At 52.8% G+C, this 25616-nt stretch overlaps 14 protein-coding genes across 14 annotated transcripts; 5 read left to right on the top strand and 9 right to left on the bottom strand.

The window, feature by feature from the left end:
- Positions 1 to 13: 13 nt before the first annotated feature.
- Positions 14 to 471, top strand: LTS14_007657 (uncharacterized protein; the record flags this gene model as incomplete). Its single annotated transcript, XM_064840347.1, has 2 exons — positions 14 to 188; positions 266 to 471. The coding sequence occupies 2 exons, from the start codon at positions 14 to 16 to the stop codon at positions 469 to 471; spliced, it is 381 nt and encodes a 126-aa protein (XP_064692227.1).
- A 142-nt stretch (positions 472 to 613) lies between these two features.
- On the bottom strand, positions 614 to 1771 carry LTS14_007658 (uncharacterized protein; the record flags this gene model as incomplete). Its single annotated transcript, XM_064840348.1, has 1 exon — positions 614 to 1771. One exon carries the CDS (start codon positions 1769 to 1771, stop codon positions 614 to 616), a length of 1158 nt encoding a protein of 385 aa, XP_064692228.1.
- A 200-nt stretch (positions 1772 to 1971) lies between these two features.
- LTS14_007659 (uncharacterized protein) lies at positions 1972 to 2795 on the top strand (the record flags this gene model as incomplete). The annotated part of the gene is made up of 3 exons (XM_064840349.1): positions 1972 to 2057; positions 2117 to 2128; positions 2183 to 2795. The coding sequence occupies 3 exons, from the start codon at positions 1972 to 1974 to the stop codon at positions 2793 to 2795; spliced, it is 711 nt and encodes a 236-aa protein (XP_064692229.1).
- Positions 2796 to 4517: 1722 nt separating this feature from the next.
- Positions 4518 to 5419, bottom strand: LTS14_007660 (uncharacterized protein; the record flags this gene model as incomplete). The annotated part of the gene is made up of 2 exons (XM_064840350.1): positions 4518 to 4730; positions 4895 to 5419. 2 exons carry the CDS (start codon positions 5417 to 5419, stop codon positions 4518 to 4520), a joined length of 738 nt encoding a protein of 245 aa, XP_064692230.1.
- A 650-nt stretch (positions 5420 to 6069) lies between these two features.
- Positions 6070 to 7766, top strand: LTS14_007661 (uncharacterized protein; the record flags this gene model as incomplete). The annotated part of the gene is made up of 4 exons (XM_064840351.1): positions 6070 to 6283; positions 6360 to 6556; positions 6614 to 7585; positions 7656 to 7766. The coding sequence occupies 4 exons, from the start codon at positions 6070 to 6072 to the stop codon at positions 7764 to 7766; spliced, it is 1494 nt and encodes a 497-aa protein (XP_064692231.1).
- Positions 7767 to 8068: 302 nt separating this feature from the next.
- LTS14_007662 (uncharacterized protein) lies at positions 8069 to 8682 on the bottom strand (the record flags this gene model as incomplete). The annotated part of the gene is made up of 2 exons (XM_064840352.1): positions 8069 to 8186; positions 8243 to 8682. The coding sequence occupies 2 exons, from the start codon at positions 8680 to 8682 to the stop codon at positions 8069 to 8071; spliced, it is 558 nt and encodes a 185-aa protein (XP_064692232.1).
- Positions 8683 to 9179: 497 nt separating this feature from the next.
- LTS14_007663 (uncharacterized protein) lies at positions 9180 to 10503 on the bottom strand (the record flags this gene model as incomplete). Its single annotated transcript, XM_064840353.1, has 2 exons — positions 9180 to 9996; positions 10037 to 10503. 2 exons carry the CDS (start codon positions 10501 to 10503, stop codon positions 9180 to 9182), a joined length of 1284 nt encoding a protein of 427 aa, XP_064692233.1.
- Positions 10504 to 11226: 723 nt separating this feature from the next.
- On the bottom strand, positions 11227 to 12678 carry LTS14_007664 (uncharacterized protein; the record flags this gene model as incomplete). Its single annotated transcript, XM_064840354.1, has 1 exon — positions 11227 to 12678. One exon carries the CDS (start codon positions 12676 to 12678, stop codon positions 11227 to 11229), a length of 1452 nt encoding a protein of 483 aa, XP_064692234.1.
- A 722-nt stretch (positions 12679 to 13400) lies between these two features.
- On the bottom strand, positions 13401 to 14467 carry LTS14_007665 (uncharacterized protein; the record flags this gene model as incomplete). Its single annotated transcript, XM_064840355.1, has 3 exons — positions 13401 to 13924; positions 13980 to 14239; positions 14325 to 14467. 3 exons carry the CDS (start codon positions 14465 to 14467, stop codon positions 13401 to 13403), a joined length of 927 nt encoding a protein of 308 aa, XP_064692235.1.
- Positions 14468 to 15384: 917 nt separating this feature from the next.
- On the top strand, positions 15385 to 17051 carry LTS14_007666 (uncharacterized protein; the record flags this gene model as incomplete). The annotated part of the gene is made up of 3 exons (XM_064840356.1): positions 15385 to 15817; positions 15940 to 16954; positions 17021 to 17051. The coding sequence occupies 3 exons, from the start codon at positions 15385 to 15387 to the stop codon at positions 17049 to 17051; spliced, it is 1479 nt and encodes a 492-aa protein (XP_064692236.1).
- Positions 17052 to 17428: 377 nt separating this feature from the next.
- Positions 17429 to 19329, bottom strand: HXT4 (fructose symporter; the record flags this gene model as incomplete). The annotated part of the gene is made up of 3 exons (XM_064840357.1): positions 17429 to 18125; positions 18183 to 18671; positions 18722 to 19329. 3 exons carry the CDS (start codon positions 19327 to 19329, stop codon positions 17429 to 17431), a joined length of 1794 nt encoding a protein of 597 aa, XP_064692237.1.
- Positions 19330 to 20183: 854 nt separating this feature from the next.
- Positions 20184 to 21650, bottom strand: LTS14_007668 (uncharacterized protein; the record flags this gene model as incomplete). Its single annotated transcript, XM_064840358.1, has 2 exons — positions 20184 to 20623; positions 20675 to 21650. 2 exons carry the CDS (start codon positions 21648 to 21650, stop codon positions 20184 to 20186), a joined length of 1416 nt encoding a protein of 471 aa, XP_064692238.1.
- An 802-nt stretch (positions 21651 to 22452) lies between these two features.
- LTS14_007669 (uncharacterized protein) lies at positions 22453 to 22893 on the bottom strand (the record flags this gene model as incomplete). Its single annotated transcript, XM_064840359.1, has 1 exon — positions 22453 to 22893. The coding sequence occupies one exon, from the start codon at positions 22891 to 22893 to the stop codon at positions 22453 to 22455; it is 441 nt and encodes a 146-aa protein (XP_064692239.1).
- A 1169-nt stretch (positions 22894 to 24062) lies between these two features.
- Positions 24063 to 24833, top strand: LTS14_007670 (uncharacterized protein; the record flags this gene model as incomplete). The annotated part of the gene is made up of 1 exon (XM_064840360.1): positions 24063 to 24833. The coding sequence occupies one exon, from the start codon at positions 24063 to 24065 to the stop codon at positions 24831 to 24833; it is 771 nt and encodes a 256-aa protein (XP_064692240.1).
- Between the last annotated feature and the right edge of the window lie 783 nt (positions 24834 to 25616).

Raw genomic sequence — 25616 nt, forward strand, 5'->3', positions numbered from 1 at the left:
GAAGCAAGACAACATGGGCTCCATCGAACAAGACGGCCCCGTAGCCATGAATTACTTCCCTCAACAACAGCAAGACTTCAAGCCTCCACTCATCGCCAACGAAAACGCCTTTCTTGGCGACGTCGCCACGTCCGAGAAGGAAAACTCCAAGTCGCCAATCTCTGCAGGCTTCTACAGACTCGAGAAAGGTCCGTCCGTACCGCGCTCCCTCTCACCTTTATTCGCCCACGTACTTTTCGAACCTTCTTACTGACCTTGTACGCAGGCACACCTCTGGTCTACGAATATACCTACGACGAAATGAAGATCATCCTAGAAGGCCACTTCGACATCAGTGACGAAACGGGCAAGAAGGTACATGCAACGAAGGGCGATGTCTTCTATTTCCCGAAGGGCTCGAAGATCACTTTCACGACCGAGGATTATGGGTTGGCATTTTATACTGGGCAGAGGAAGCAGGGTGCTGCTTGAGTCGAACGGATGTATTCCGTGTGGACTTGATCTGTATAGCAACCAAGCTGTGCCTTGGTGCATAGCCATAGTAGTCTTCACGTCTTGATCTCCAATCAGATTCCGCACTGTCAGAGGACTCGCCAGCCATGTTCAGTCCATGCTAACCGAAACGGAATTGTCCCCAAGCCATACTCCCCTCCGCCATCGTCCAAGTCTGTCTTCCCTCATCGTCTCCCGCTGCCCCTGCCGCAACAAAGACGGGCAAAAGATGATCAAATGTCGGATGCGCTTGTCTAGCATCCGGCCGCTTCAACAACTCCGCCATTGCCTTTTGTCTCTCCTGCACCGGCTTCTCCACGGCCACCTTTAATGCCTCATCGAAGGTCGTGGCATATAATAGCGACGCCCCTGGTGAGCGTGCGGAGAGCATCATGGCTTTTCGCATATCGCGCAGACTATGGACGGACATGCCGGAGCAAACGATCTGGACGCCTTCGGAGCGCAGAGACGAAAGGGCGCGACCAAGCGCGTAATGTTGATCTGGGTCTTCGGAGTCGAAGAGGGAGACTTGGACGATGGGAATATCAAGCGGGTTTGTGTCTGGGTCGAAGGCACATCGAAATCCCGCAAAGACGCCGTGGTCGAGGCCTCGACGAACACCCTCTGCTTTGATCCCGGCTTGGCTGAGGAGACCTAGTATCTTGTTTGCTAGTTCTGGCGAGCCGCGGTTTGGATATTTCACTTCGTAGTACTCGGGCGGGAAACCGTAGTAGTCGTATATCAGGCCCATACCTTCAGCGGTGTTCACTTCGATGATTCGGGGTTCACCTTGCCAGTGGGCGGACAAAACTACAACGGCTTTTGGCTTGACTTCGTGGGTGATGGCATAACCGATTTGTTGTAGCTTGCTGTAGGCTGGGTGTTCGGTCTCGAACATTACGTTGGGGCCGCCGTGAGAGAGGAAGAAGACAGGGGTGCGGGGAGAGGGCGCTTCTGTGGAGCCCATTGCTACGGATGTATCTGCGGCTGGATCTGTGGACGTGAGTAGGGCCGTCTTCCGTGGTCCAGATATCTTCGTGGAAGAAACAATGTCGTGTTCTTGCTCCTTGGGCAGGCGAAAGGTTTTTCGATAGATAGGTCCAAGTCTCCTATTTCGCTCTGGTATGTCGAGACGATCGCAGACGTAGCCCCACGTCCTCACAAAACCAGTGGCGGCGATGACTTCGTCCGTACCGGTGCCGGAAGGGTATGGGATCGAGAAAAACGCTACGAGAGCTATGATGAAAGCGGTATGGTAGGAGATGAAACGCAGAGGCATTGAGGAGGTGATTGGGAAATACTTACACTGGATGAGGTCTGGGCGGCTACAGGTTAGAGTTGTTGCTTGGTCATGAAGGCGCGGCACAAGGCCGCAAGCAAGCAAATGCCAAGAATACCGCGGAATGATGCCGGCGCCACATATACTTTATCATTCGTCCTTCGAGGCCGCGACCAACTGTCGCGATTCGTGTCCTCATCATGGCGAATTCAGCAGCAGCTTTAGTCGTACCGGCTCTCAAACGGCATACGTCGACCGTCATCGTCGCCCATGGGTTGGGAGATAGGTGAGAGACACCTGCTCTCCCACTAGATAACATGTAGATCTCGCTGACAGCTATGCCAGCGGTGCAGGATGGTAAGCACAGAATCGCCTCACGCACCGTTAACCTCACACTCATGCATCAAACAGGATGTTTCTCGCCGAGCAATGGCGCATGAAAGACAAATTCCCCGAAACCAAATTCATCCTCCCCAATGCTCCACAAATTCCCATAACAATCAATATGGGCATGCGAATGCCCGGCTGGTACGACATCGCCGACTTCTCCTCTCTCGCGGAAACACGCAGCGAAGACGAAACGGGGATTATGCGGAGTCAAAAGGTCTTTCATACCCTGATCGAGGAGGAGATCAAAGCCGGGATCCCATCCGAGAGGATCGTGCTGGGTGGCTTTAGTCAGGGAGGTGCTATGAGTCTACTAGCCGGTGTCACGAACCCGACGAAATTGGGCGGCATATTCGGGCTTTCATGTTATCTGCTTCTTCGCGAGAAAGTGCAGAGCTTGGTCCCGGCGGAGAACCCGAATAAGGCTACGCCCATCTTCATGGGCCACGGCGATGCGGATCCTGTGGTGAGGTATACATGGGGTCAACAGACGGCGGCGAAATTGAAGGAGTGGGGTTGGAATGTGGATTTTAGGACGTATAGGGGACTTCCACACAGTGCGGCGCCGGAGGAGATTGATGATTTGGAGAGGTATCTAAATGAGAGGATTCCACCGCTTGGGGAGAAGAGTGCATGACTGTGGTTAGCTGGGCGGGACGGCGATGATGGAGAGGTGATGTTAGGGGAGGTGAGGGAGCCGTACGATGCTGGGGAGATCAGGCTGATACTTGGATTGGCTTTGACGGTGATAATATGGGTGGCTACGGTGGCAATGTGGAGGCGTTGGAGACGCTAAACGGCGCCAAGACCAGAGCTTTGACAGCGCATTGTACGAACCAACAACTCACTCAGTCCACGGTCAAGCGCCTCTGTATTCATGTCTGTTGACTTCATATCCCTGAGTCTGTCCTTCACAGGCCGTGTTATCATAAAAAGCTGCCAATGCTTCCTGACCAAGTGTTCTCAATGTCCTGTATGATATCCGCCAGTAATAGGGTTGATACAGCTCAACGACCTCATAGAACGAAGTTCGGGACCAATGTTGTCGAGCGGCAGCCTGTAATCACTGGTCGACTCTTGCGTAACATCATGGTCCTTAGTGCCAACCAGGTGCGCAAATTTGGCATGCCTCCCCGGCGATGCTATGCGCTCGTGCTATGCTTTCGAAGGCGGCTCGTCGCTGTGACCAATGTTCGGTGTCTGATTGTAGGCTCTGCGGTCGGTACTATTACCGAATTCGGAGCCTTGTTTCTCTGAAGGTCGAGTCTATGGCTCGTGGCGTAGGTTGTTGGCAGTCCTAGGTTATGCCCGCCGCCTGGTGATGGATAGTGAATGTGTCAATCCAAGTAGTCGGTGCTTCTGCCTGTTCAAAGGGCAAGACTTCTTCGACGGGTCATTGCACCACAGTCCTCAACCAACAACCTCATCAGGCGTCCTGACCCTCCGCCGAAAGATCGTGCCTTCTCGGATTGGCGACAACACAAACCCAACACGCTTGGATTTCAGCTCACTTCCGTCCGGACTTTGCGTAACGCCATGCTTAGTCGTGAGCCATGTGGAGTCTACATGCCACGGTAAGATGAGGTCTGCTGCGACGTTCAGCAACGTCACGACCGGATCCGCAGGTGAGACGACGGTAGGCTGGAAAGCGTGGTTGTATTCTGGTGAGTCCATGATCTCTTCTGCAGACGGTGCTGGTGATGATATATCGTGTAGTATATTGTGAGTCTCGTGGCCTGGTGTCCGTTTTGTGCAGCAGTCCATGAATAGTCTCTTTCTTGAATTTGCGTACGAGTGAGTTGCGAAGTAAGGTAGTAGAGGGAACAAAGAATGCAGCAAACCACCTACCTTACCCTTGCTTGCTACAGTCAGACTTAGCGAGGCGTAGAACAAAGAGCATTCGGACGTTGCCGCGTGACACAAACATTTCGCACGCTGGCTAAGATGCTGACGGTGGCCTGATGGCAGGGACAAGCATCGTGCACGCGCGTGCTAGCCTTATCAATTGTGAGGTAGAACAGATAAGGCTAAGCTTTACCACTATCAGCAAAGCGTACAATAGTAGAATCAACGCTTATCGAGTCCATTCGCCCCTCCACGTCTGTAGAATGCAAGCTTGTCATGCACCTCCGCCTCGACGATAGACGGTGCCATCACCAAGCTGTGTTCAGATCGAAAGTTCAGGTGAGGTGCCATGTGGCTTCCACAGAAGCTTGGGTTTTGCCGATGCGCGCTAAGGCCAGCCGGGCTTCGTGACCCACTGGTTTAGCTGCGGCTTGCGCCATTTGTTACGCGTGCTAGGACGTTGGCTACGCAAGTCGTGCATGCTGCTACTGTATGTCTTGCCGCTCATTCAAGGCTAAGGTTGGGCTGAAATGTTGTCTGTCATTTGCGTTGCTGACGTCGATATCGAGCTCGCAGCAGCTTGTTCAAGCGTCACAAAACACTGGAGTGTCGCGATTGGTGTGGTGAGCTTGATGTCGATCAAGCGTCGTTGTCTATCGTCGACGGACATTCGAGCATTGAGCCATTTCAAGGCCTCTGTCGTGCCTGTGCCGGTCAAACCTGTCTCCTAGACTCCACGTCCAGCATGTAATCCGAAGCAGCATATACACCTTCCACTCTCATATCATGCTACAGCACATCCCATCCTCAAGCCAACAAGCCCCACAACCCAACACCACCTGCAGCAGCCACTATCACCGCCCTAACACTGTTCAGCAACCCCCACCTGACCAGAAACTCTTCCGTGTTACTCTTCTCCATCTCCCTATCCATCGGTGCATCCTCAAACGGCTCGACCGGCGGCTCCTGTCCCGCTATCCTCGCAATTTTATGATCCAGCGGCACCATGAATCCACCCGTCAGAGGGAAAATCGCTGTCATGAGTCCAGCTACGGCTGCCCATTTACCCCAAATACTGGCAGGGAGAGAGAGTGACCGGTAGTGGTAGGCCAGGAAGCCTGAGCCGATAATCGTGAGGAGCTCGGGTGGGACTTGGGTTGCGAAGGCTGTTCTTGACATGAGGGTGAATTGCATGGCTGCGATCTTGTAACCGCTGCTCGCGCTCAAGGCATCGGTATTTAATGTTCCCTTTAGTGCTGCCGCGGGTGTCAGGTTGATCTGTTTGTTCTCTGATGCGCTGGTCGCTCCTGGTGTCAATCGACCGGATTCTGTCTTGCCAGAGGTTGATCGTCCTGAGTCGCGCTGTTGGGTGGCCAGGATGAGAGAGGGCATGATTTGTAGTGATGTGGTGGCCATGCTGCCGGCAATGAAGAGGGTGCTGCCTACTGCGAAGCCTTTAAGGGCTAGTAGGGTTGAACTGTCATGGTGTACGAGGTGGCTCCCTAGGAAGGCCATGGTATATAGATGTGATGCTCAAGAAGCCAAGGTCGAGAGATCGGATGGCTACGATGTTATCTAACTGTCAATACTTCCTCGACGACAGATAAATGATCAGGAGAACCATGGCTTATCATAAGCACAGGCAAATCCAAAAGGAGAAGCTAACCCGCCGTTCATCCCGCAAAGCTTCATAAGGTGAACTTCAGCACGATTTCGCCCTCACAGGCTCGAAACCTGCTATCTGTATCTCGGACAAAGCCCTCGTTGCACTGTGCCCTGAAGACCTCTCTCGTATACAATGATCTGAGAGCAACACGGTCCTGCATCTCCCAAGCGTTGTTCCAATTCACTTCGAGATTCAGCCTCCAAGACTGATGCGGGTGCTGCTCCTGCGCGACAAGGTCATGGTACATCAATCCTGCATAAGCGAATCAGTCCAACCCCACCTTCATTCGAGGCTGTCGAACGCAATGGCAGATCTGAGCGACCTCGCACGCCACAGGCAAACGTATATTGCTTTCATTACTCCCTCTCCTTTCTTTCACCCTCTCAACTTCCCATTCAACATGCCTGCAATAACAACTATCTTGCCACCTGCAGGCGCGGTGGTGGCGCTATTACTGCTGAGTGCGTACTTTGGCATTAGTGCTATACTCAGCTATCGAAAACTCAAGCAGTTCCAAGGACCTGTATTCGCTGGCACCTCGAAACTATGGCTCTTCTGGCAGTCGGTCAACGCACGTGTGGTGCAAGCAGAGTGGGATGCTCTGGCTAAATATGGTGGGTCATCTATTTGGCCTTGAGGAAGCGCAGCTTCTGTCTTGCTAGTATTTCCGTACTTACATGCAGCGTCAAGGCACTCCCGCTCGCATTGGTCCATCGCTGCTGATCACGGACGATGCGGATCTGGTACGCCATATGAATGCTCCTGGCTCGAAGTGGACGCGAGGGGCGTGGTATGATGGTATGAGGCTGGATCCTGGCCACGATCACGTCTTTTCGACACGGGACGAAGCGATACACGCAGATCTACGTAGCAAGGAGATCGGCGGTGTGAGTACGTCGAAAATCGATGTTGGTGGTATCTATGTCACTGACACTTAGCTCCAGTATAACGGCCGTGACGTTGACAACCTGGAGTCCGACCTCGACCTCCGCATCACAGACCTCCTCGAACTAGTCCGCCACTCTTACAAAGACAAACCTTTGGACATCGCTGAAGTCGCTCGATACTTCACTCTTGACGTCCTGAGCACCATAGCATTTGGTAGACCCTTCGGCTTCATGTCCGCGAACAGCGATCTCTGGGATTACGGCAAAGCGAATGCCTCTTTCCTTCCAATGCTAGAGCTCATCATCAACCACCCTACAGTCCAATGGCTAATCGCGACCCCGCTAATGCAGAAGCTGGCGGCTCCAAGACACACAGATACGACTGGTATTGGCGCAGCCCTGGGCTTCGCACGTAGAGCCGTTGCCGAACGATTCCAGAACGTCAAGTCGGCACGTAAGAAGGACATGCTGAATCATTTCATGAATAAGGGTCTCACGCAGGAGCAATGCGAGAATGAAGCCCATGTGCAAATTATCGCTGGCTCGGACAGCACTACCACGATCTTGCGCTGTACCCTCTTCCTGCTCATCTCCAACCCTGTCGCGTACGGCAAATTGCGAGCGGAGATCGACCAAGCTGCCAACGATGGCAGTCTCTCATATCCGATAGCGAACTACGCTAGCGTCCAAAAACTTCCCTACCTCTCCGCCGCGCTCTGGGAAGGTCTGAGGATGTTCCCACCTTTGGCTGGCCTCAAGGCTAAACTCGTTCCACCCGGCGGCGATACTTTCAAAGACGTGTTTTACCCCGAGGGCACGGAGGTAGGGCTCTGTGACGATGCGATGTGTCGCAAACGCGAGATCTTTGGAGACGATGCGCAGTTCTATCGGCCAGAGAGGTGGATCGAGGTTGGGCAGGACGAGAGAGTTGTGTTTCAGCGGACTGTGGACTCGATCTTTGGCACGGGGAGATTTCAGTGTTTGGGGAGGCATATCGCCATGATGGAGTTGCATAAGACGCTTGTTGAGGTATGTGGCAGTTGAGTCAAACTCTCCAGTGATTCGAGGTTGTGCTGACTGCTTTGTTTGTTTCTTCCAGCTGATCAGGAATTTCGACTGGAGTATTGCTGATCCCTTTGCTGGAGTGCCCACAACAATCCATGCTGTCACGCTCCATCGGAATATGAACGTTATTGCTCGGGCGAGATAGTAGTGCTATGGAGTTGCCGGATTTGGTGTATCTGAAGTGTAACGTATTCATGAAGATCACGATAACGAGATTCCAGCACTACATGATCTTGTGAGATCCATAAGATAAGGTAAGAAGTGACGTCTCGTCTAGAGAGGAGAACAGCAGTAGTACAGTGAGGCTATAACGGTGCCAGAACATGAGCAGAAAGCTTCTCGCCACTACTCCAAGCAAAGTAAAGGTTACACACCCATGGCCAAAAGCCAGTCTTTGACCCGACTTCGATGTCCAGACACTGGCCACCCACGATCTCGTTTGCGTGACTATGCAGCCTCCTGGTTACGCAACAAGGGCGTCTGCTCGCTTGTGGGCGCCGCCTCTTCGCGTATCGCCTTTAGATGTTCTCGTACAGCCCAAAAGACGGTCGGGTAGAACAGGAGGCTGTATGTGATCATGTCAGCACATAGATTTCGCGGTTGATAATGCATGACACGCACGCAGTAGGCACGACTGTAATGACCGCGACCGCTATCCTCCTCCCTCTTCCGTCATAATACCCATAATGGCTTTCGGGCCCGAAGATGGCGTCGAGTAGCAACCACAACCACAGCAACTCCGCACACAACGCTTTGCCGGCCTCAAAATTGAGTGTCTGCATGGTGGTTGTTTTCGAGGCGGGCATCTTGCGCTGTACTAGTACGAGGAAGATAATCGTGCCTGCCAGCAAGGAGGTGCAGAGGTGGGTGATGAATTCGTAAAGGGTCGTGTAGGTGTGGAACATGTTTATTATTGCCTGGATCCCTAAGATGACGAAGATCGGGCTCGCGACGATAGCTTGGAAGAGCCAGATTGTGCGGAGGCAGAGAGATGCCGTGCTTTGATCTGATGATTGCTGATCGGCCTGAGGCTGGCTGGCGTGTTGTGGCGGGTGCTCCATCTTTCCCACTGACGAGAAGAGCACTTTTGACGGAACTGAGATCTTGTTTGGACAATGGCGATGAGTCTGTGATGTTTGAGGTTGACCTATGGTCTTGCTATATGTTGTGGGGCGAGCAGCGTCTTCTACTGTGCGCTTCTACACGGCAGCCTACCACCCGCCATGTACGAAGTTTGGCCCAGACCTTGTCGTGGGTGGCCGGTAATGCAATGGGTCTGCAAGGCTGCGACAGACCGGGGTCGTTGACTCATTGTGTGGCGGCTGTGCAAGCGAAGCGAATCCTTCGATCCTGTGGAGGCGACAGGTCAGGCAGCAACCAACAACAAACCATCAATTTGGATGACATGGCTATCTACTCCTGCCACATCCTGGGAAGGATGGTAAAAGTGAAGCAAGGCCATGGGCACCGACAATACTGCCTGTCAAGTCCTCAATGCGATGGACGTCACGCAAAGACCGGACAAGAACCGAAGGAAGATCCAGCCTTCCACAAGAGATCAAAAAGCACGCTCATCAGAACGAAAGCCGAGCCATCTCGCCCACGATTGTCTACCTTGACCATTGTCGGCAGTGGGCCAAGCACTGTTGGCAGCCGACTTGGTAATTTCGCACTCGTCGTCCGCCTCGTAGCCACCTACCATTCCAGTAACGACTTCTTCTTCCAACAGGTCCCAGTCGTCCATCATGTCGATAACATCTATCTCGAACTTCCCTGGGTCTTCTCTATCATCTCCGTCTCTGTCTGATTCATCTTGGTTTGCGATACTGCCTTGCTGGCCTTTCGTGATGATAGGCGTCGCGATGAAAGTGCTCCCTACTGAGGTCCGCCGAACCAAGCTCAGGCGTCTAGATAGCTGGCTGTGTTCGATAGTATGGCCAGCCTCTCCTACAGCTGGCCAATGTTGTGCTGTTAGGATCTTCGGATCCAGGGAATCGTCCGCTATTGCGAACAGGAAGTTCTCATCCCGATCTAGCATATTTCTGGCTTTACGCGTGTCGTCCTCCGATGACGACGACATTCCGCTGTCGACGGACGAAGCGAATGGGTTTGACGCGGACGAAGACGACATCGCCGGCGAACTGGCCCGAGGATGATGGCTGGGAGCCATGTCTTTCCAAAGATGATCCATCGGTCCCGCATCACCACCAGCTTTGCCCACTTGAATCTCTAAGCAGCGATCCGGGCTATATTCTGGAGGCGAAGACCGGAAATCTACTGTAGGCGCTGTCTTGGTGTGTGATTTCTTCGCTACGAAGTTGAATGCTGGTGGCTCAGAGAGGTTGTCATCTACTGTTGGCTTGATTTCTATGGCTCTACGAAGCACGAAGGTTGGCTTTCGAGCGTAGAACGAACGACTTCGATGACTTCGTCGCTAGAACACTAGACCTCTTCACAAGTGCACCAATCGGGTGGTCCTCAGCCTGGAAAACTTCGCCACCACCGTCGGCCATGATTGTCGCCGGCACAGCTGGCTTCATAGTGATGCCGTTGCTAGCACCGATCTTGGCACTGAACTGCTTAGCCTGAGCAGCCATCTCCTCATGCTGAGCTTCCAGACCATGTGAGAATGTGGAGTCTTTCTTGACGTCGATGTTAAATTGTCCAGGTACCAGAGTATGCCTGTTGCCACGGTTGGGACGTCTATGGCGATCGCCAGCGTACCGCCCTTGTCGAGATGCTTGCTTCCGGCGATTGTTATACTGTCTATTACGTGGCACAACCCAATGACCATTGGCGTACTCATCGACACGATCCTCCTTTGGTAGGAGGTCGTCGTCGAAATCAGCTAAGTTCTCAGGATCCGGCAAGTATGGCGGCATTGTTGGTGAGATCCGTCCTCGAAGTAGGTATATCAATCTGCTATGGCGGACGGTGACACTGCTTGATGGAAGAAATAGTGGTGCTGCTGATGGCCGTGTTAGTGGAGTGCTGATCGTGAGCAAGGACAAGAGGAGGCAACTTATATGTAACAAATTCGCACAATATTGGTGACTATCAGTGACACTCCAAGTTATAGTGACTACGCCGCGCATGAGCGTTGAATACGTCTGGACCAGTAGTGAATGCACTGCCGTCCCCTTGCGGTGCATATTACAGTTTTCTTTCCCTCCCGTCGTTCAAGTCACCTGTTGATATTGCACATCGAGTTAGCATGACCGGTTGAGCCTGGACTGTGACTACGAGCCGGCGTCAGCATCACGCAGTAAGTGTCCGGTTGGGAATAGCGATCACAGCTTCAACCACATGATGTCGTTCACTGTGTATCAGACAGCCGTCAATGCGTGAGAGCTACCGACACCAGTCTTCGAAGGCCTTGACTATGGTCAAAAACTTTGAAGGCTGGCACCACATTCGGCCGGTCTACCGCACATCACATGTCCATTGACACCGCAATCATAAGAAGTTGGTTCAAGAGTCGTTACCTATGTGTAAATCCCAGCCCAGGCCGCGGTGGAGTAATGGCATGCTTCACACTTGCATGCTTTCAACGCAGAAACATTCCCACAGCACTGTCGTAGTTGATACACGATTGTCGTGAGAAGCTACATCCTTCGTCCGAACCATCTCGCCAACGACCACCAAGATATCGTCTCCTGGCCGGACAGTAGCGCTGCCTCATCCGGACCTGGGATTTCCGTGAAGTCGAAGTCGTCCTTGTTATTGAGCGGGTCTACTTCAGAGACCATGACCCAGCCGCTCGCTTTCCCGTCTTCCTTGCCTCGGTCCGCAACGATTTGCTCTTGGACTACTGCATGAGCGGTTGGCTCTTTGGCTTCGACAGCGTCGCTCGCTGCTGCAAGGCGTAGGAGCGTGGGCACGTCGAATTTTGATGCGTTACCTTGCAATCGTGCATCGCTGCTACTTGGAAGGACTATGCCACATCTGTAATTCTGACAATGTTCGCATTCTCGCGTTGGAGCTGCCGTCGTGCGGACCTCGCTTCCATGCGGGCCCTCTCCCCCACGTGTGAGTGGCACGTTACTGATCGATTCGGAGAGCTCGTCAAGACTGGCCTTTTTTATGGGCTTCCGGCTGGAGTCATCCTCGAGTGGTGGAAGTCTGGTAGCCGAGGTCGGAGAGTCTGCAACATCAGCCGATGTACAAGATGATGCCGTCAATGCTGCCACGATACCAATTGGCGGTCTGGTCTGCGTGGTCAAGGCATGTATCCCTTCATCAAGGAAAGCCTCAGCGGTGGGTGACCACGAGCCAGACATCGTTGTATCTAGTTCGAGGCTGCCTTCTTCCTCCTCCAAAGCCGACATCGTGGGCGGACCTGATGCTTGGCTATTGAGCCACTGCAATGTATGAGCCGGGATGTCGTGGCTGACCGCTACTTTGGCAGTACTGGAAGCCAGAGCAGCATGTTTGGTCCAGACTTCCGCTGAGGTCACAGGCTCGTCCATATCCTCAGTGATGGGCCAGCCATTAGTAGCGTGCAATATGCTCTCCTCTTGCAGCCACGACTTTGCAGCCTTGTGTCGAGCTTTCCTGATCTCATCAGAGCTAGAGTGCTGTACTAGTGGAGTAGTATGTTCGAGGAGACGACTCTGGTAAGCGCTCGGTCGCCACTCTGTCGTGGACGCATCGTGAGGTCGAGTGCCAGCTCGAGAATTGCCAGGATCTCGATCGCTCTCGTATAGCCTAGGAGAGCAAGTCCTGTCCCTGGCTACAAGATCATCATATCTGTAGCCCTGCCGCAGAGCAGCAGGGTCTTGCTTGACAGTCCGTGGATGCTCACGCATGTCTGATACGTCCACTTGCCCGCGCTGAGAAACTTCGTTGCCGGAATGTGAGTGGCTGTACAGGAACGGTCCATCATCACTGCGCGATAGCTGGCCTGGGTACCTTGCCTTGTAAAGTCGCGGGTCGAGCGGGTGCTGCCCTGCCTGCACTTGTGCACGTGGCCGACGTCGATGAAACTGTTGAGACATTGCCATATCCTCTACTGCGCTCACGCAGAGGTTGTCGAACCCAAGACTCATCGGAGTCATGATTGCAAGATCCGTCTTACTCGGCTGTTCGAGGTCAGATATGTGGGCCTCAATGAACCTGGAGGTCTAGAACTTTGAGCTGTCGTTGAAGCTGGTAGCGGAATCCCAGGTCCCAAGTGTGTTGACCGGATCGTGGCTGCTTGGCGAGATGTCTCCAAATTCGTTGGCGTAATTGGTGTAAAGTTGAGGATGCTGTAGAGTCAGGTGCGGGTTTGCTGGTGATTTTTACGTGAGAATTTGCGGATATGGCAGACTGTGGTGAACAGAATAGATACTCTTTGTGATCACCAGTCAATCGTGCTAGTATCATGGACTGCCATCGTATACGAGCTTCCAGTGAATGTAATTGATGTTCTTACGTTGGCTAGCTCCCTTAGTTAGCCACTAGCTAAGGACTGCCAGGGAGATGCTGTCCCACTTCTCAAGTCGATATTTGGACGATCTGCTCAGTGTAAGTAGAATAGTCAGATGTGCTGCTTGTCTCGTATACTGTATTTGAGTGCTCTTGACAAGTCAGATGGTGAAGCCACTGTAAGCTCGAATTCAGCAGTAAGAACTTCATTACTTGTGTCATGAGTGCAGGGCAAGATTTTGCTGTCATACTTCGATACCTGACCGGTATCTGTTCATACGCCATCACAATTCATCCTCAGTCCGAGCGCACGAGCATTATGTTCTTATTCGCCACACGTCCATAATTTTCTCGTCCGAACCCTGCACCGCTACCTTCCCAGGTTGTTTGGAGGCGCTGGAGCGGGACCCTCAGGCGTGACATAAGCCTTGGTCAACCCACCGTCGACCACGAAATCCGTCCCGTTGACGAAAGAGCTCTCATCCGAAGCAAGCCAAAGCACAGCCTGTGCCTGCTCGATCGCCTCGCCAAAACGTCCCATAGGGAAGTGCACCTCGCGCCTATGCCTCTTCTCCTGATCATCGCCCAGCCAGTCCTGCAGGAGTGGCGTATTGAGAGGTGCGGGACAGAGAGCATTGAAGCGGTAGCCTTCACGTGCATGCACGATGGCGAGTTCGCGGGTCATGGCTAGCACGGCGCCTTTGGAGGCTGTGTAGGCTAGCTGTGGTGTGGCAGAGCCCACGAGCGCGACCATGGAAGCTGTGTTGATTATGCTCGCGACTTTCTTGTTGTGCCTGCGAAGGGCGAGGACGGCGTGTTTGCTGCCGTACCAGACGCCTTTGACGTTGATGTTTTGTGTGAGGTCCCAGATCTTCTCTGGGGTATCGATGGCGTCTTGAGAACTGTCAGTACAAAACTTACAGCATAAGGTTATCAAGCTTCGACATACCTGCATCGTCGCTATGCATTATCCCGGCGTTGTTGAACATGACATCCAAACCACCCCAAGCATCTAGATGCTCGACAGCAGCCTGGACGTCAGACTCTTTGGAGACATCACATTTGATCGTCTCAACCTTGCCTGTCATATGAGGTGCAGCTTTCTTCGCGATGGCGATGGCCCTCTTCAAAGCTGGTTCCGAGATGTCGCACATGAGCACCGAAGCACCTTCGCGAAGGAAAAGAATGGTCGTCTCCAAACCAATTCCACTACTCCATCGTCAGCAACGTCTTCAGTCGACTAAAAGTGTTGCACCGGATGTGGTGTGGCATTGCGTGGTGGCGATAGACTTACCCAGCTCCTCCGGTGATGACAGCGTTCTTGCCGGCGAGACGGCCGCGAGGAGTTACGCCGTTGACTCCGTTGACGCCATTCGTACCATTCTGTGAAGCGTCAGTATGGCGATTGAGCTCGTAATGATTTCTGTCACTTGCCATTGTGCTTGTTGTTGTGACTGATCAAGAATTCTGACTTCGATATCGCCCAATGCGGAAAAAGAATCCCTTTGCTCGAGTGTTTTCGATATCACAGTGTGTGAGAGACCAAAAAACTGCTAGCAATCTTGAAGTAATGTGAGTTAGAGCACAATCGAGGGGATGAGAGGCGAATGCAAGGAAGAATCTGTTGTGGTGATGTTGACGCTGAGAAATATGGTGGAATCTCTTACTCATGCCATCGGCGGCGGGCCTTCACCGCCCGATAAGCAACCTTGAATCTATACGCGGCTGCTCTACCCGATGACCCTGACTATGGCAATCTGGAGCAAACATCTTCGATAACGCGTAGCTAAAGACACTGAGCTTTGGGTGCAGTCGGACAGTCTCCCCGTCTTCAATGGTCGTTTGTCGCTGTGGCAAGTAGAATCGCTATGGCTTTGGTTGAGCACAAATGGCAGAACTATGACGTCGCTCTTGGCATGTGTCATGTCGAATTGGTGCTTGTGGATGTCGTTCAAACGTGTAAGACGGCAGACGAGTACAGTCAAGGTCGCCTTTGCAAGTTGCTGCGCGATCGAAAAGCAGGCATGTGTGGATATGAAGGGAAGTAAGAGGAGCGGCAAAGCAAAACGATGCATATGCAAGCTGCTCGGTTGGAAGGCAAGCATTACTAGGGCAAGCCACGCGACAGTTTGCAGGCTAGCGGACGATCATTGCGTAGCTGGCCTGGAGCTCTCGTGCTCCCTTAGTCAGTCTGGTGTTCGAGACGCATTGATAAGGACTTGAGTATCGCTTGAGCCAGGCCTATTCACTCACAGCCCGTAGCGTGCCTGCCTTCTTCGTATCCGTGCTAGAACAGCATCGACCCAGTGTCAGAACTGGATAAAGACGACGGTCACGCGGACACCCGGCCCACCATGGCCATCACAGAAGATGCCTCGCAGCTCACCCATGCCGACCTCCCAGAGCTTCTCAAGAATGATACGAGCATTAAAGTTGGCGGTACAGATATCGACGGCATCATTCGTGGCAAGCTCATGTCCAAGAAGAAGTTCCTGTCAATAGCCAAGGATGGATTCGGGTTCTGCTCAGTGATATTTGGCTGGGACATGCATGATCAGACCTATTTCAAGGAACTCAAGATCAGTAATGCAGAGAACGGATATCGTGATATAGTGGCCAAGGTGGACTTGAGCAGCTTCAGGAGAATACCGTGGGAGAACGATGTGCCATTCTTTTTGTGCAGTTTTCGAGAGCCCGAGGGCGAGAGTCTGAGTGCATGTCCAAGAAGTTTACTCGAGAGGCAAGTTGCAAAGATTGACAAGAGAGGATGGGGTGCTCTGGCAGGAGGTATGTGTGATCTTGATAATAGCAGTCTTGCAGTGTTGCGCTCCGCCCGACCAACCATCTGAGTGCCATGTACAATGCCTTGAAACGCTGCAAAGGCTGACTTTTGGTCCATCTCACCACAGCCGAGTACGAATTCTTCACCTTCCGAGCTCCGCAAACGTCAGACAATGGGCCAGGCAACTCCGAGCGCAACTCGAGCGCAACAGCAACGTACCTTCAAACTAACCCGGTCAACGATTTGCCCAGTCTTGAGCAGGGCATGTTCGGCTACTCGTTAACCCGGCCAACGCACAACCAAAACTGGTATTATGACATCTACAACACCTGTACCAAGTTCCGCTGCGACATCGAAGGTTGGCACACCGAATCAGGACCAGGCGTATACGAAGCAGCACTCGAATACGGTGATATCCAGTCGATGGCCGACAAAGCCGCTCTCTTCAAGCTCGTCGTCAAGAATACAAGTTCCAAATACGGTATAACACCCTGCTTCATGGCCAAACCACGTCAAGGCCTGCCGGGAAACAGCGGCCACATCCACGTCTCACTTTGCGACAATAAAACCGGCGCCAATCTATTCGCACGAGCAAAACCAGATCCTAATTCAGAATATGACGATCTCAAACATCTCAGCGACCTTGGTCGTCACTTCCTCGCTGGAATACTAGATGGTTTAGCGGATGTAATGCCCATAGTCGCACCAACAGTGAACAGCTACAAACGCCTCGTCGAGAATTTCTGGGCTCCTGTGACTGTCTCATGGGGTCTCGAACACCGCGCAGCGAGTATCCGCCTCATTGCACCACCGACCGCACCACCAAAGGGCACAAGATTCGAAGTCCGAGTAGCAGGCGCAGACACGAATCCTTACCTCGTCATGTCCGCCATCCTCGCCCTCGGCTTCAGGGGTATCGAGAAGAAGATGGCTATCTCTGTCCCACCTCTCGGCAAAGGGCAAGAGGTCGGCGATAGTGCCGATAGGGGTGAGCGGTTAGCGAAAAGTCTCAAGGAGGCTACCGAGAAGTTTGCGAGGAAGGGTAGTGTGGCGAGAGAAGTGTTTGGCGATGATTTCGTTGAACACTTTGCTGGGACCAGGGAGCATGAGGTAAGGTTGTGGGATGAGGCTGTTACTGATTGGTGAGTTATTCTTGAATATCGCTTTCGCTCCTCTTGAGGGATGTCTTGCTGACTGTAGCCTCACAGGGAGGTCAAACGCTATATTGAGACCGTCTAATCGTCCGTGTGGTTGGGAGTGTGCAGTCTTTGATGGTAATACCATATCTAATGGTTGCCGAATCACCATTCTGCTTCACGCATTCTTTTGTCAAAGCGCCAAGAGTCCAAGGTTGCCATATTGTACTTCCCCAGAGATTTCTCTGACGGTCATGCTGTCATCATCAAGAGTTTCATGTACGCGCTGGAGGTTGACAGTGGTCTTGCAAGGCGATAGCGACCCTGGTATCGTACCTTCCCGATTCGCCTGGAATTTTCTGAGCACAGACAACACTTCAGAGGCTGCGATACCGCACTGTTGCAGATGCAACTTCAATGTCTAATGAAGTCTATACACTCTGCTACGAGCTCTATCCCAACTACCACGAGTCTTATACCTCAAGCGCCCGTCGTCCCCTCAACCGGCTCAACAATACTCTCCCTCCTAACCGCATGCCCATCAACAAAAACCTTCTTCCACCTGAATGCCAACAGATCTCTGGTCGTCTCCTTCGCATTCGCCGCATTCTCCCTCACAATTTCCATCGTCGGCCGCTGGAAGATATCGTCAATCTCCTCCAAGGTCTTGTCCGACGTCTCCGGCATGAAAAAGATCTGGTAGAACCACCCGAGCACCGCAATCCCGCCGTAGAAGCCTAGTGAGAGGCCGGTGGGCGTCATGGCTTTTTGCATGCCGGTGAAGTTGTATGTGACAATGAAGCTGCTGAGGAAGAGCCAGCCGTCTGAGGTCGTCATGCCGTAGGAACGAAGATATGTCGGATAAACCTCTGCCGGGATGACCCAAGTGAGGCACGCATACGAGCCGAAGAAGATCTCGTAGATGATCAGACCCGTGAGGTAGACGGCTTCGGTGCCCTGGAAGCTGTTGACGTGGTAGCTGACTCCGACGAGGACGAGACCGATGAAGAAGCCCGGTAGCATGGCGATGGCCCAGAAGCGACGACCGCAGCGTTCCATAAGGAGGATAGCGGGGATGGTGCCGATAAGTAGGGAGCCACCACCGACAAGGGACATGTAGTTGGCGTTGTATTCGTTGAAGCCGATTTGGGACATGAGGACGGACATATAGTACATGCTGTGGTAGGAGTGTTAGCTGGGATGTTTTAGATGGGATGTTGATGGAGAGACTCACATAGCGTTGATGCCAGTGAATTGTCCGAGGAAGATCATGATGTTGGCGTAGATGATAGCACGACGGGCACGAGGCTTCGTGAAGAAATCCATCCACGGGAAGCGTCTACTACCAGCCCCAGCAGCGACTTCAGCTTCTTCTTCCTCGGTCGAGACCTTCATGACGAAGAACTCTTCCCTGGACTCGATCTCATGAACACCGCGAATCCGCTTCCAGACTTTGTAGGCGTCGAGTGGGCGTCCCTTGTGCATCAGGAAGCGAGGCGATTCAGGCATGAACAACATGCCGATGCCCATGATCGTGCTGAAGATGAGCGAAGACCCGAGGATGTAGCGCCAATTGCCGGGTACGGAGAGGAACATGGCTGCTACTGCGTATCCTAGTACTTCTCCTAAAGCGATGTTGAACTGATAGAGTGAGACCATATTGCCGCGTAGCCGGCGTTCGACCGTCTCTGCGACGTAGACTGGTACTGTTCCGCCTTCGAGACTGAGTCGATGTTAGCGCAGAAGAGTCACAAAGAGCATCGTGCTTCTTACCCAACCCCAAGACCCAGGATGACTCTGGCAGCAACGATCATGCCGAAATTGATACTTCCAGCCTCGAGCGCAGCTCCGATCGTGTACAGGACGCAGGAAATGAGGATAGACCAGCGACGACCAAGGCACTGGTTACATGGCGACAGGATGATCGCACCGCCGACGGCACCAAGCGGCATGCCGGAATTTACCAGACTGTTTTGCGAAGCCGAAAGATCCAATTGACCAGGTTTTGGCAAAAACAGGTTGGCTCCAGAAATCAAAGATTGGTCAAGACCAGAGAGCAGTCCACCCATCGAGGCGAAGGCAACGAGTAGCCAAGTGAAGTGCTTCGGATTCTGAAACTCGAGATCGAAGATTCCTTTCTTGTCGCCGCGCTCAGCGAGCTGCTTCTCCATACTGTCGACAAGAGCATCGGCCTCCCATCCTCCAGCCTTGGCAACTTCCAGAGCTTCCTTTCTGCTGCGGATCGTAGGCACCGAGCCCGAGCGGATAGCACTGTGAATCTCGGAGACAGACATGTTGCGGCGCTGCTCATATGTGGCGTCCTCGTAATGGTGCTGGGCTTCAGCCGGAGCTCCTGAGGATTTGAGGTCTTTTTCAGCCATGATGGGTATCGGGTTCGTTCACCAGGCACGAATGAAGGAGAGGTAAGCAAGACTTGAAGCTACACAGTCACGATCGTCGGCCCTGCGAGATACTCTTCAGACTTTATACACGGCACACAAACTCCATACCATCGCGGAGAACTGCCCGAGGGGACTCCATACAAGGCGTTTCTGCTGTCATGATCGTCAACGCCAACCTCCAAGATGGGGCACGCATATAATGCACTGGCCTGTACAGCAGTCGTGTCATCCTGTGTGGTCCATACAAACCAATCATGGGAATGAAGTCAAAGTGGATAGACAAGCATTTTGCAGGCGTCGTGGTGGAGCAATGAGGCGTCGGACCGATTGCTTGTGGATCTTGATGTTCTACGGTTCTTCTAGTGTGGTTGTTGAAGAGGAAGTGAGGGTGCCGATCTTGAGAATCGTTGCTACTTCGTTACGAGGAATAGCCGTGATATATGTGTGTTCTTTGCTGCGATGGATTGGTGGCTTATCATTGGAACGATCGGCAGGTGGCTCGGAGACGCTGCATCATACGCATACTCATACCATGACCACGGCCAACAAATGACGGTGATCAAGAATGCGATTGTAGACGGCCAGCATGACCTGAGACGGCACGAAGATGCCGCACGGATGCGGCGTGCCGAAGAAAAGCCAAACGACGAAACGATCGGGAAGTGGCGGCATAATACAAACCTTCTACACGCGTTTCATAGAGATGCACATGCCTTCACAATAATGCCGCTACTGACAGGGCCATCATGACCCATGCTGCTACACGGATGACCACTTATTAAGCACCAGTACCATACAGTGGACATGAGAAGCCCATACCGCAGCAGACGATCCTACTCGTCCTCGTGCTTCTCCCGCGGATGACTTCGACTTCTCTCTCTCATCCCATCCGCTCCCGAAGGACGATGAGCTTTACCCTTGACCTTCCCAGCTTTGCTCCCGGGCACATCCACACTAGCTGGCAGCTCATCACCCAGCATAGTGAAGTTTCGAGGTTGCAGCCGAATGCGGAGTGATTCGACGGGATACAAGCGCTTCTGTACCTGACCAACGGACCATGGAAACACGAATGTGAAAGCGGCCGACGCTATGGCTACTGGTATTGCTACGTATAGGTACCAGATGGGTGGCCATGTGATCGTCGTTATGCCGAAGACCGATGCCAGGTAGGATAGAGGAAGGAAGAGCGTGGCGATGATGGTGAGGAATGCCGAGTTGTCTGACTGCACAGCACTTGTTATATTGAATTCCAGCTGGATGAGATTGTTGAAGCCTGCAAAGTGTCAGCTAAAGCATTATCCGTACATGGGCCATCACCACATACGCTCTTTCATCGAGTCCAGTGTGGAATCGTACTGCTCGAGATCCTCTACCGCATCGTCCATATCACCCCACAGTGGGTCTTTCTGTTCGCGCTTTGGTACATCGTCCTTCAGCTTCTGCAGCTTTTTAAACGACCTGTTCTGAAAGTGTAGGTACTCTTTGAATTCGTAGAGCCGATCGACTTCTTTATGCATCATTCTGGTCCGAAGCTTCACTGGCAAGTTCCTACCATGACTGTTGGCCTCGGCCTCGTCAAGACGGATCACAATTTCCGAGATGATGTTCTGCCAATCAGTTAAGAGCCAGTACAATCGAGAGAACAGCCAGCATATGCCTTCTTCGTCCTCGCGCGGCTGCGAGAAATCGCCGTCCTTGTAAAAATAGTCGAACATCAATTCGGTCACAACATGCTCGGAAACGGCATCAGGCCGGGTGAAGATGATGGCGACAGGCACTTCTCGGTCAAATCGACAAGCCCCACGGCCACATTCCCATGCACCCACGCGGAAGCGATAGTGCTCTATTACCGGCAAACCTTCATCGTCCCAATATGGTGGCTCCATGTCCACAGACCAGTAATAGACTTGCGGCACATTCAAGTGGTCAAGGATGAAAGTCCACGGTACGTCTTGGCCACGCTTGCTTGCTTTCTGCGGAAATTGCATGGTATTCGCATACTGGACTTCGCGGCCTAGATCCGAGATATCCGACCAGTAGTCCTCGATGCAGGCACTCAAGATCTCTTCTAGCCAGGATTGGTAGCCATTGATGGAGATGATGATTGGATCTTGCGGAAAGGCTCGTACTTGATCATTGACCAGTCTGGCGAAGCGTGGCGCATCTCGAGGGCTCGCTACGGAGATTTCGTGAAAGTGTCGTGGGCTGCGTCGGCTGCCAACTCGAATGTTGATTGTGCTGTTGCCGATGTCCCATGATTTGCGTCTTCGAACATGTCGGCGGCGAGGTGAGGAAGCCATGTGCAGTGTTAATGACCTGGTGGCGTGTTACGCAAGCATTGGCGGTGAGGTCCAACGTGATTTAAAGTGGGTCGCCAAGCTGCCAAGGTTCTGTTGGCAGGTAACTGTCCTCTTTTGGAAGGCACGAAATATGTCGAGGTGATGATCGAACGTATTCGACGTGAATCGTTGGGGAGTGTAGTCGGCGAGTGTCCTAGTGAGCGGGCTGTGAATGATGTATCTCGAGGTCGTATCGTGTCCCTCGGCTGGCGTGATAATACTCAAAGGCCTGGACCCGAGTCCGAACAAGACTAAAGATTTATGAAAGGATGAAGTAGTCCTGCAAAGGCATTCCTACGTCTCACTGAGGCGATGTGTAGTCGTCCCACACGTCATCTTACCACAATGTTTGTTGTGGACGTTGCTGATGAGATGAGATGATGTCTTGGCGCTGGAACCTCAGCTCGCGTGGCTTGAGTCTTGAGTGCACAGACCTTACCAACGACTGCAGACACGCTACAGTGGCCCTGACGATCTAAACAAGTCCATGAATCTGAAGATGAGGACAATGTCAACTACTACGCTCACAGAACTTGACAGTTGTCCAACGAGTCACTACCCAGGAGAATCGAGGCAAATGACAAGGTATACCAGGTCTCAGCGAGAGCATAGCTCTAGATGCAGTGATGAATTGAGCAGAACATTAGCATGGCAGTAATCATGAATTCAAAAACGTTACACAGCGAGCTCCAAAGCGCCTGCGCTAATCGAAAAATCAAACAGCCAAGCCACATCATGCCTAGGGTGCTCGATGACCTCCGAACTAGACATCCCGCCACGTCCCTTGTACCGGCTTTCTTCCCATCCCGTTGCCCTGCGGTGGCGGTGGGCTGAGAGGACTCACGATCCCCTGTGCAGTGGTGTGATAGCTCGGCGCAACACTAGGCTCATAACCACGATATTGCTGTCCTGTTGGTGCGTAGGCATTGCGATCCGGGCCGGAGTGATAGGTGGGTGGGTAGGCCGATTGCTGGGCTGTTAATGCTATGCTAGGTGCGTACTGCTGGTGTTGACTGTAGTCGTGGTAAGGCTGGGCGTGCATCGCACCGAGATCTCCTGCGTGTTCTGGCTGGTTGTTGTAGTAGCGGCTGCTGTCTTGCTGAGATAATAATGATTGCTGTTGTGCTTGGTTGTGATCTAGCTTCTCCATTTCCATCTCCTCTTCTTCGACGTGTCTACTCGCTGCGTTGTCCCAGCTTGGCATGGCTGGAAGCGCGTCTTCATTGTACTTTGCTATCGGCGGGGCCTGCACAGCAGCAGATCGGGTCGGCCCATCAAACGTCGCTGTCTGGGGAGTGGATTGGCCTCTGTATCCTCCCGCAGCGGCTCCTCCATACATCGGCGGCGCGTGGCTCTGATATTGAGGATAAGGTTGCTGGTAGATCGGTTGTGGAGGAGGTTGCTGCTGGTATCCATCATTTCGTCCTGACCGTCGTGGTGAGGGACAGCAGGAGTTACAGCATGAGAAACAACCACAGCAACACTCCATACCACAGCATAGACATCGAGCGCAGCACCAGAGTAGCGAGAGGACGATGAGAGAGCCTATGATGATTCCTATGATTGCAGGCCATTTACTATGCACGTTGTCAGTCTTGCGCCTTGTTTGTGTACTGTGCAGTAAAGTCTCACCAATATGCCTTTGTCATGCAGCTGTTCCAGGATGAATATGTATTCTTGACCCCGTTGACGTCCGAAGCCAGATCGCGCTGCCATAACAACGTCGCCATGCTGTTCTCGCGTGGTGTCTCGCGGTCTAAATCACTTCCAATATTCGGTGTACGATTCGGACTCGAGTGACGCTGGAGAGGAATATAGATTGCTTCAATCCAATGCGCCGTTGGTGTCAGCCGCTCACTGCTTACGATTCTTTGTTGGATGATGTGAGATGCTTCACGCGACAGCAGATATGTAACGATACTCGATATTGCTATACCAAGACCTCCTTGCGCCTCATCGCCGTCGACCAAGATTACGCGTGCCTGATCCGCAGCAGTGGCGGGGACGATGAAACACCTCGGGGTTCAGCGCTAGGCTGAAGAGAGAAGTGAAACGAAGATCTGCCAAGTCTGGTGGAAAGTGAACATGAAAGGCCGCCGACGACGATGTACTCGTCCCGTTCAGCTTTTCTCGAGACGCAATGTCAAGAAGCACGATCGCAGAGGAAGGCAGGTTGCTTCGTACCTCTGCACAAGTCAAGCAGTTTTGGGATGGAGATGGACGGTGATAGGACGTAAGGCTGACAGCAATATCCGTGGACGATTACATCACCACGAAGCATTAAAGGTAGGGGAAAGGTACTTAAATACTATTTAAGATACACAATCGTGACCGAGCCAGCAATCTTTCATCATCCAACACCCAGGAACGAACATGGCACGCATCGTAATCACAGGCTCCTCAGACGGCATCGGCGCAGCAGCTGCCAGGCTTCTCATAACACAAGGCCATACGGTCACCCTCCACGCTCGCAACGAGAAACGAGGAGAAGATGCCCGGGCCGCTGTACCTGGTGCCAAAGATATTCTCATAGGTGACTTGACCACCATCGCAGGGACCAAGGACCTTGCGAGTAAAGCCAAGGCTGCTGGACCGTGGGATACCGTAGTCCACAATGCCGGCCTCGGACCCTCGAACTCGGATACCAAGACAGCAGATGGCTTCGCCTCGACGTTCGCCGTGAACAGCCTTGCGCCTTATATCCTGACCTGCCTGATGGACAAGCCGAAAAGACTCCTCTACCTCTCCTCTGGCCTGCACTCTGGTGGCGACGACAGCTTGAAGGACGTGACATGGCAACAGCGATCCTTCTCTCCCTTCCAAGCCTACGGCGACTCCAAACTCCACGACATCCTCCTCGCGAACGCAGTTGCACGCAAATGGCCGGACGTCCAATCCTGCTCTTTGGATCCGGGTTGGGTGCAGACTAAGATGGGTGGAGGTGGGGCACCGGGGAGTGTCGATGCGCCGGCGAAGGCTATTGCGGATTTTGCTAGTGGGGAGCGGAGGATCTCGGGGGAGGAGAGCGGCGTTTATCTTGGCGTGGGCGGGCCTAAGAGCCCGCACAAGGCGGCCGGGGATGTGAAGAAGCAGGATCAGTTTATTGGGATTTGTGAGGAGTTGAGTGGCGTCAACTTGAATTGATGCTGATAGTCTAGCCATCTATCGAGTGTTCGGCGAGATTCCTTTTCCATGCTATCATCACTCCACCCAATGGAACGGCACAATGGTTCCAAAATCCTCCCAAGCTCAATCCGAATGCCGAGGACTCTGGACAGTGGCTCTTTCGTGTATACCGATGCAAGGCGCGAAGTCGATGGGCTATTCATCTCGTATAGTGTCCGTATGCCGAAGGAGAGGTACAGTGAGTATTTCCTTCGGCGAATGACGACCCGGTCGCCACGCCAGAGTATTTATTCACAAATACCTGACGAAGACGAAGCTATCAGCTTCTGCATGAGCTAGTGATACTCACAAATAGACGCGCTCTGAGACAGTCTCGTACCGCTTGCTTGCTCTGTTGCCTACATCGGAACACTTAAATGATCAGCCTTCTGCTGACTCTCCAGTCGGTCAAACAGAACAAGCACCTTACGTTCATATATACATCTCCGATATTTAGGCAGTTGCGGAGCTCCTCGTTTGTCAGCATTCCACAGACAGACAACACCTCCATGACCTCGACAGCTAGTAACCCTTCGACGACGACGACGACAACACCCACTACCTCTAGGCTCTACCGTCTTAAGCCTACTGCCAGAGCTCCGTTTGAAGATCTACTCAGCTCTGGTCCTCCAAACCGAACCCATCCAGCCCCTTGGTCTCCCACTCGACTACGACGACGACCAAGAATGCGACACAGTGCCCTCCATCGCCCAAGTCTGCACTCTCATCCGCAGGGAAGCTCTTCCACTGTACTACTCAAGC

Source organism: Recurvomyces mirabilis, assembly GCF_035927965.1.
Source record: "Recurvomyces mirabilis strain CCFEE 5264 chromosome Unknown scaffold_21, whole genome shotgun sequence".
In the NCBI taxonomy this organism is placed as follows: Eukaryota; Fungi; Ascomycota; class Dothideomycetes; order Mycosphaerellales; family Teratosphaeriaceae; genus Recurvomyces; species Recurvomyces mirabilis.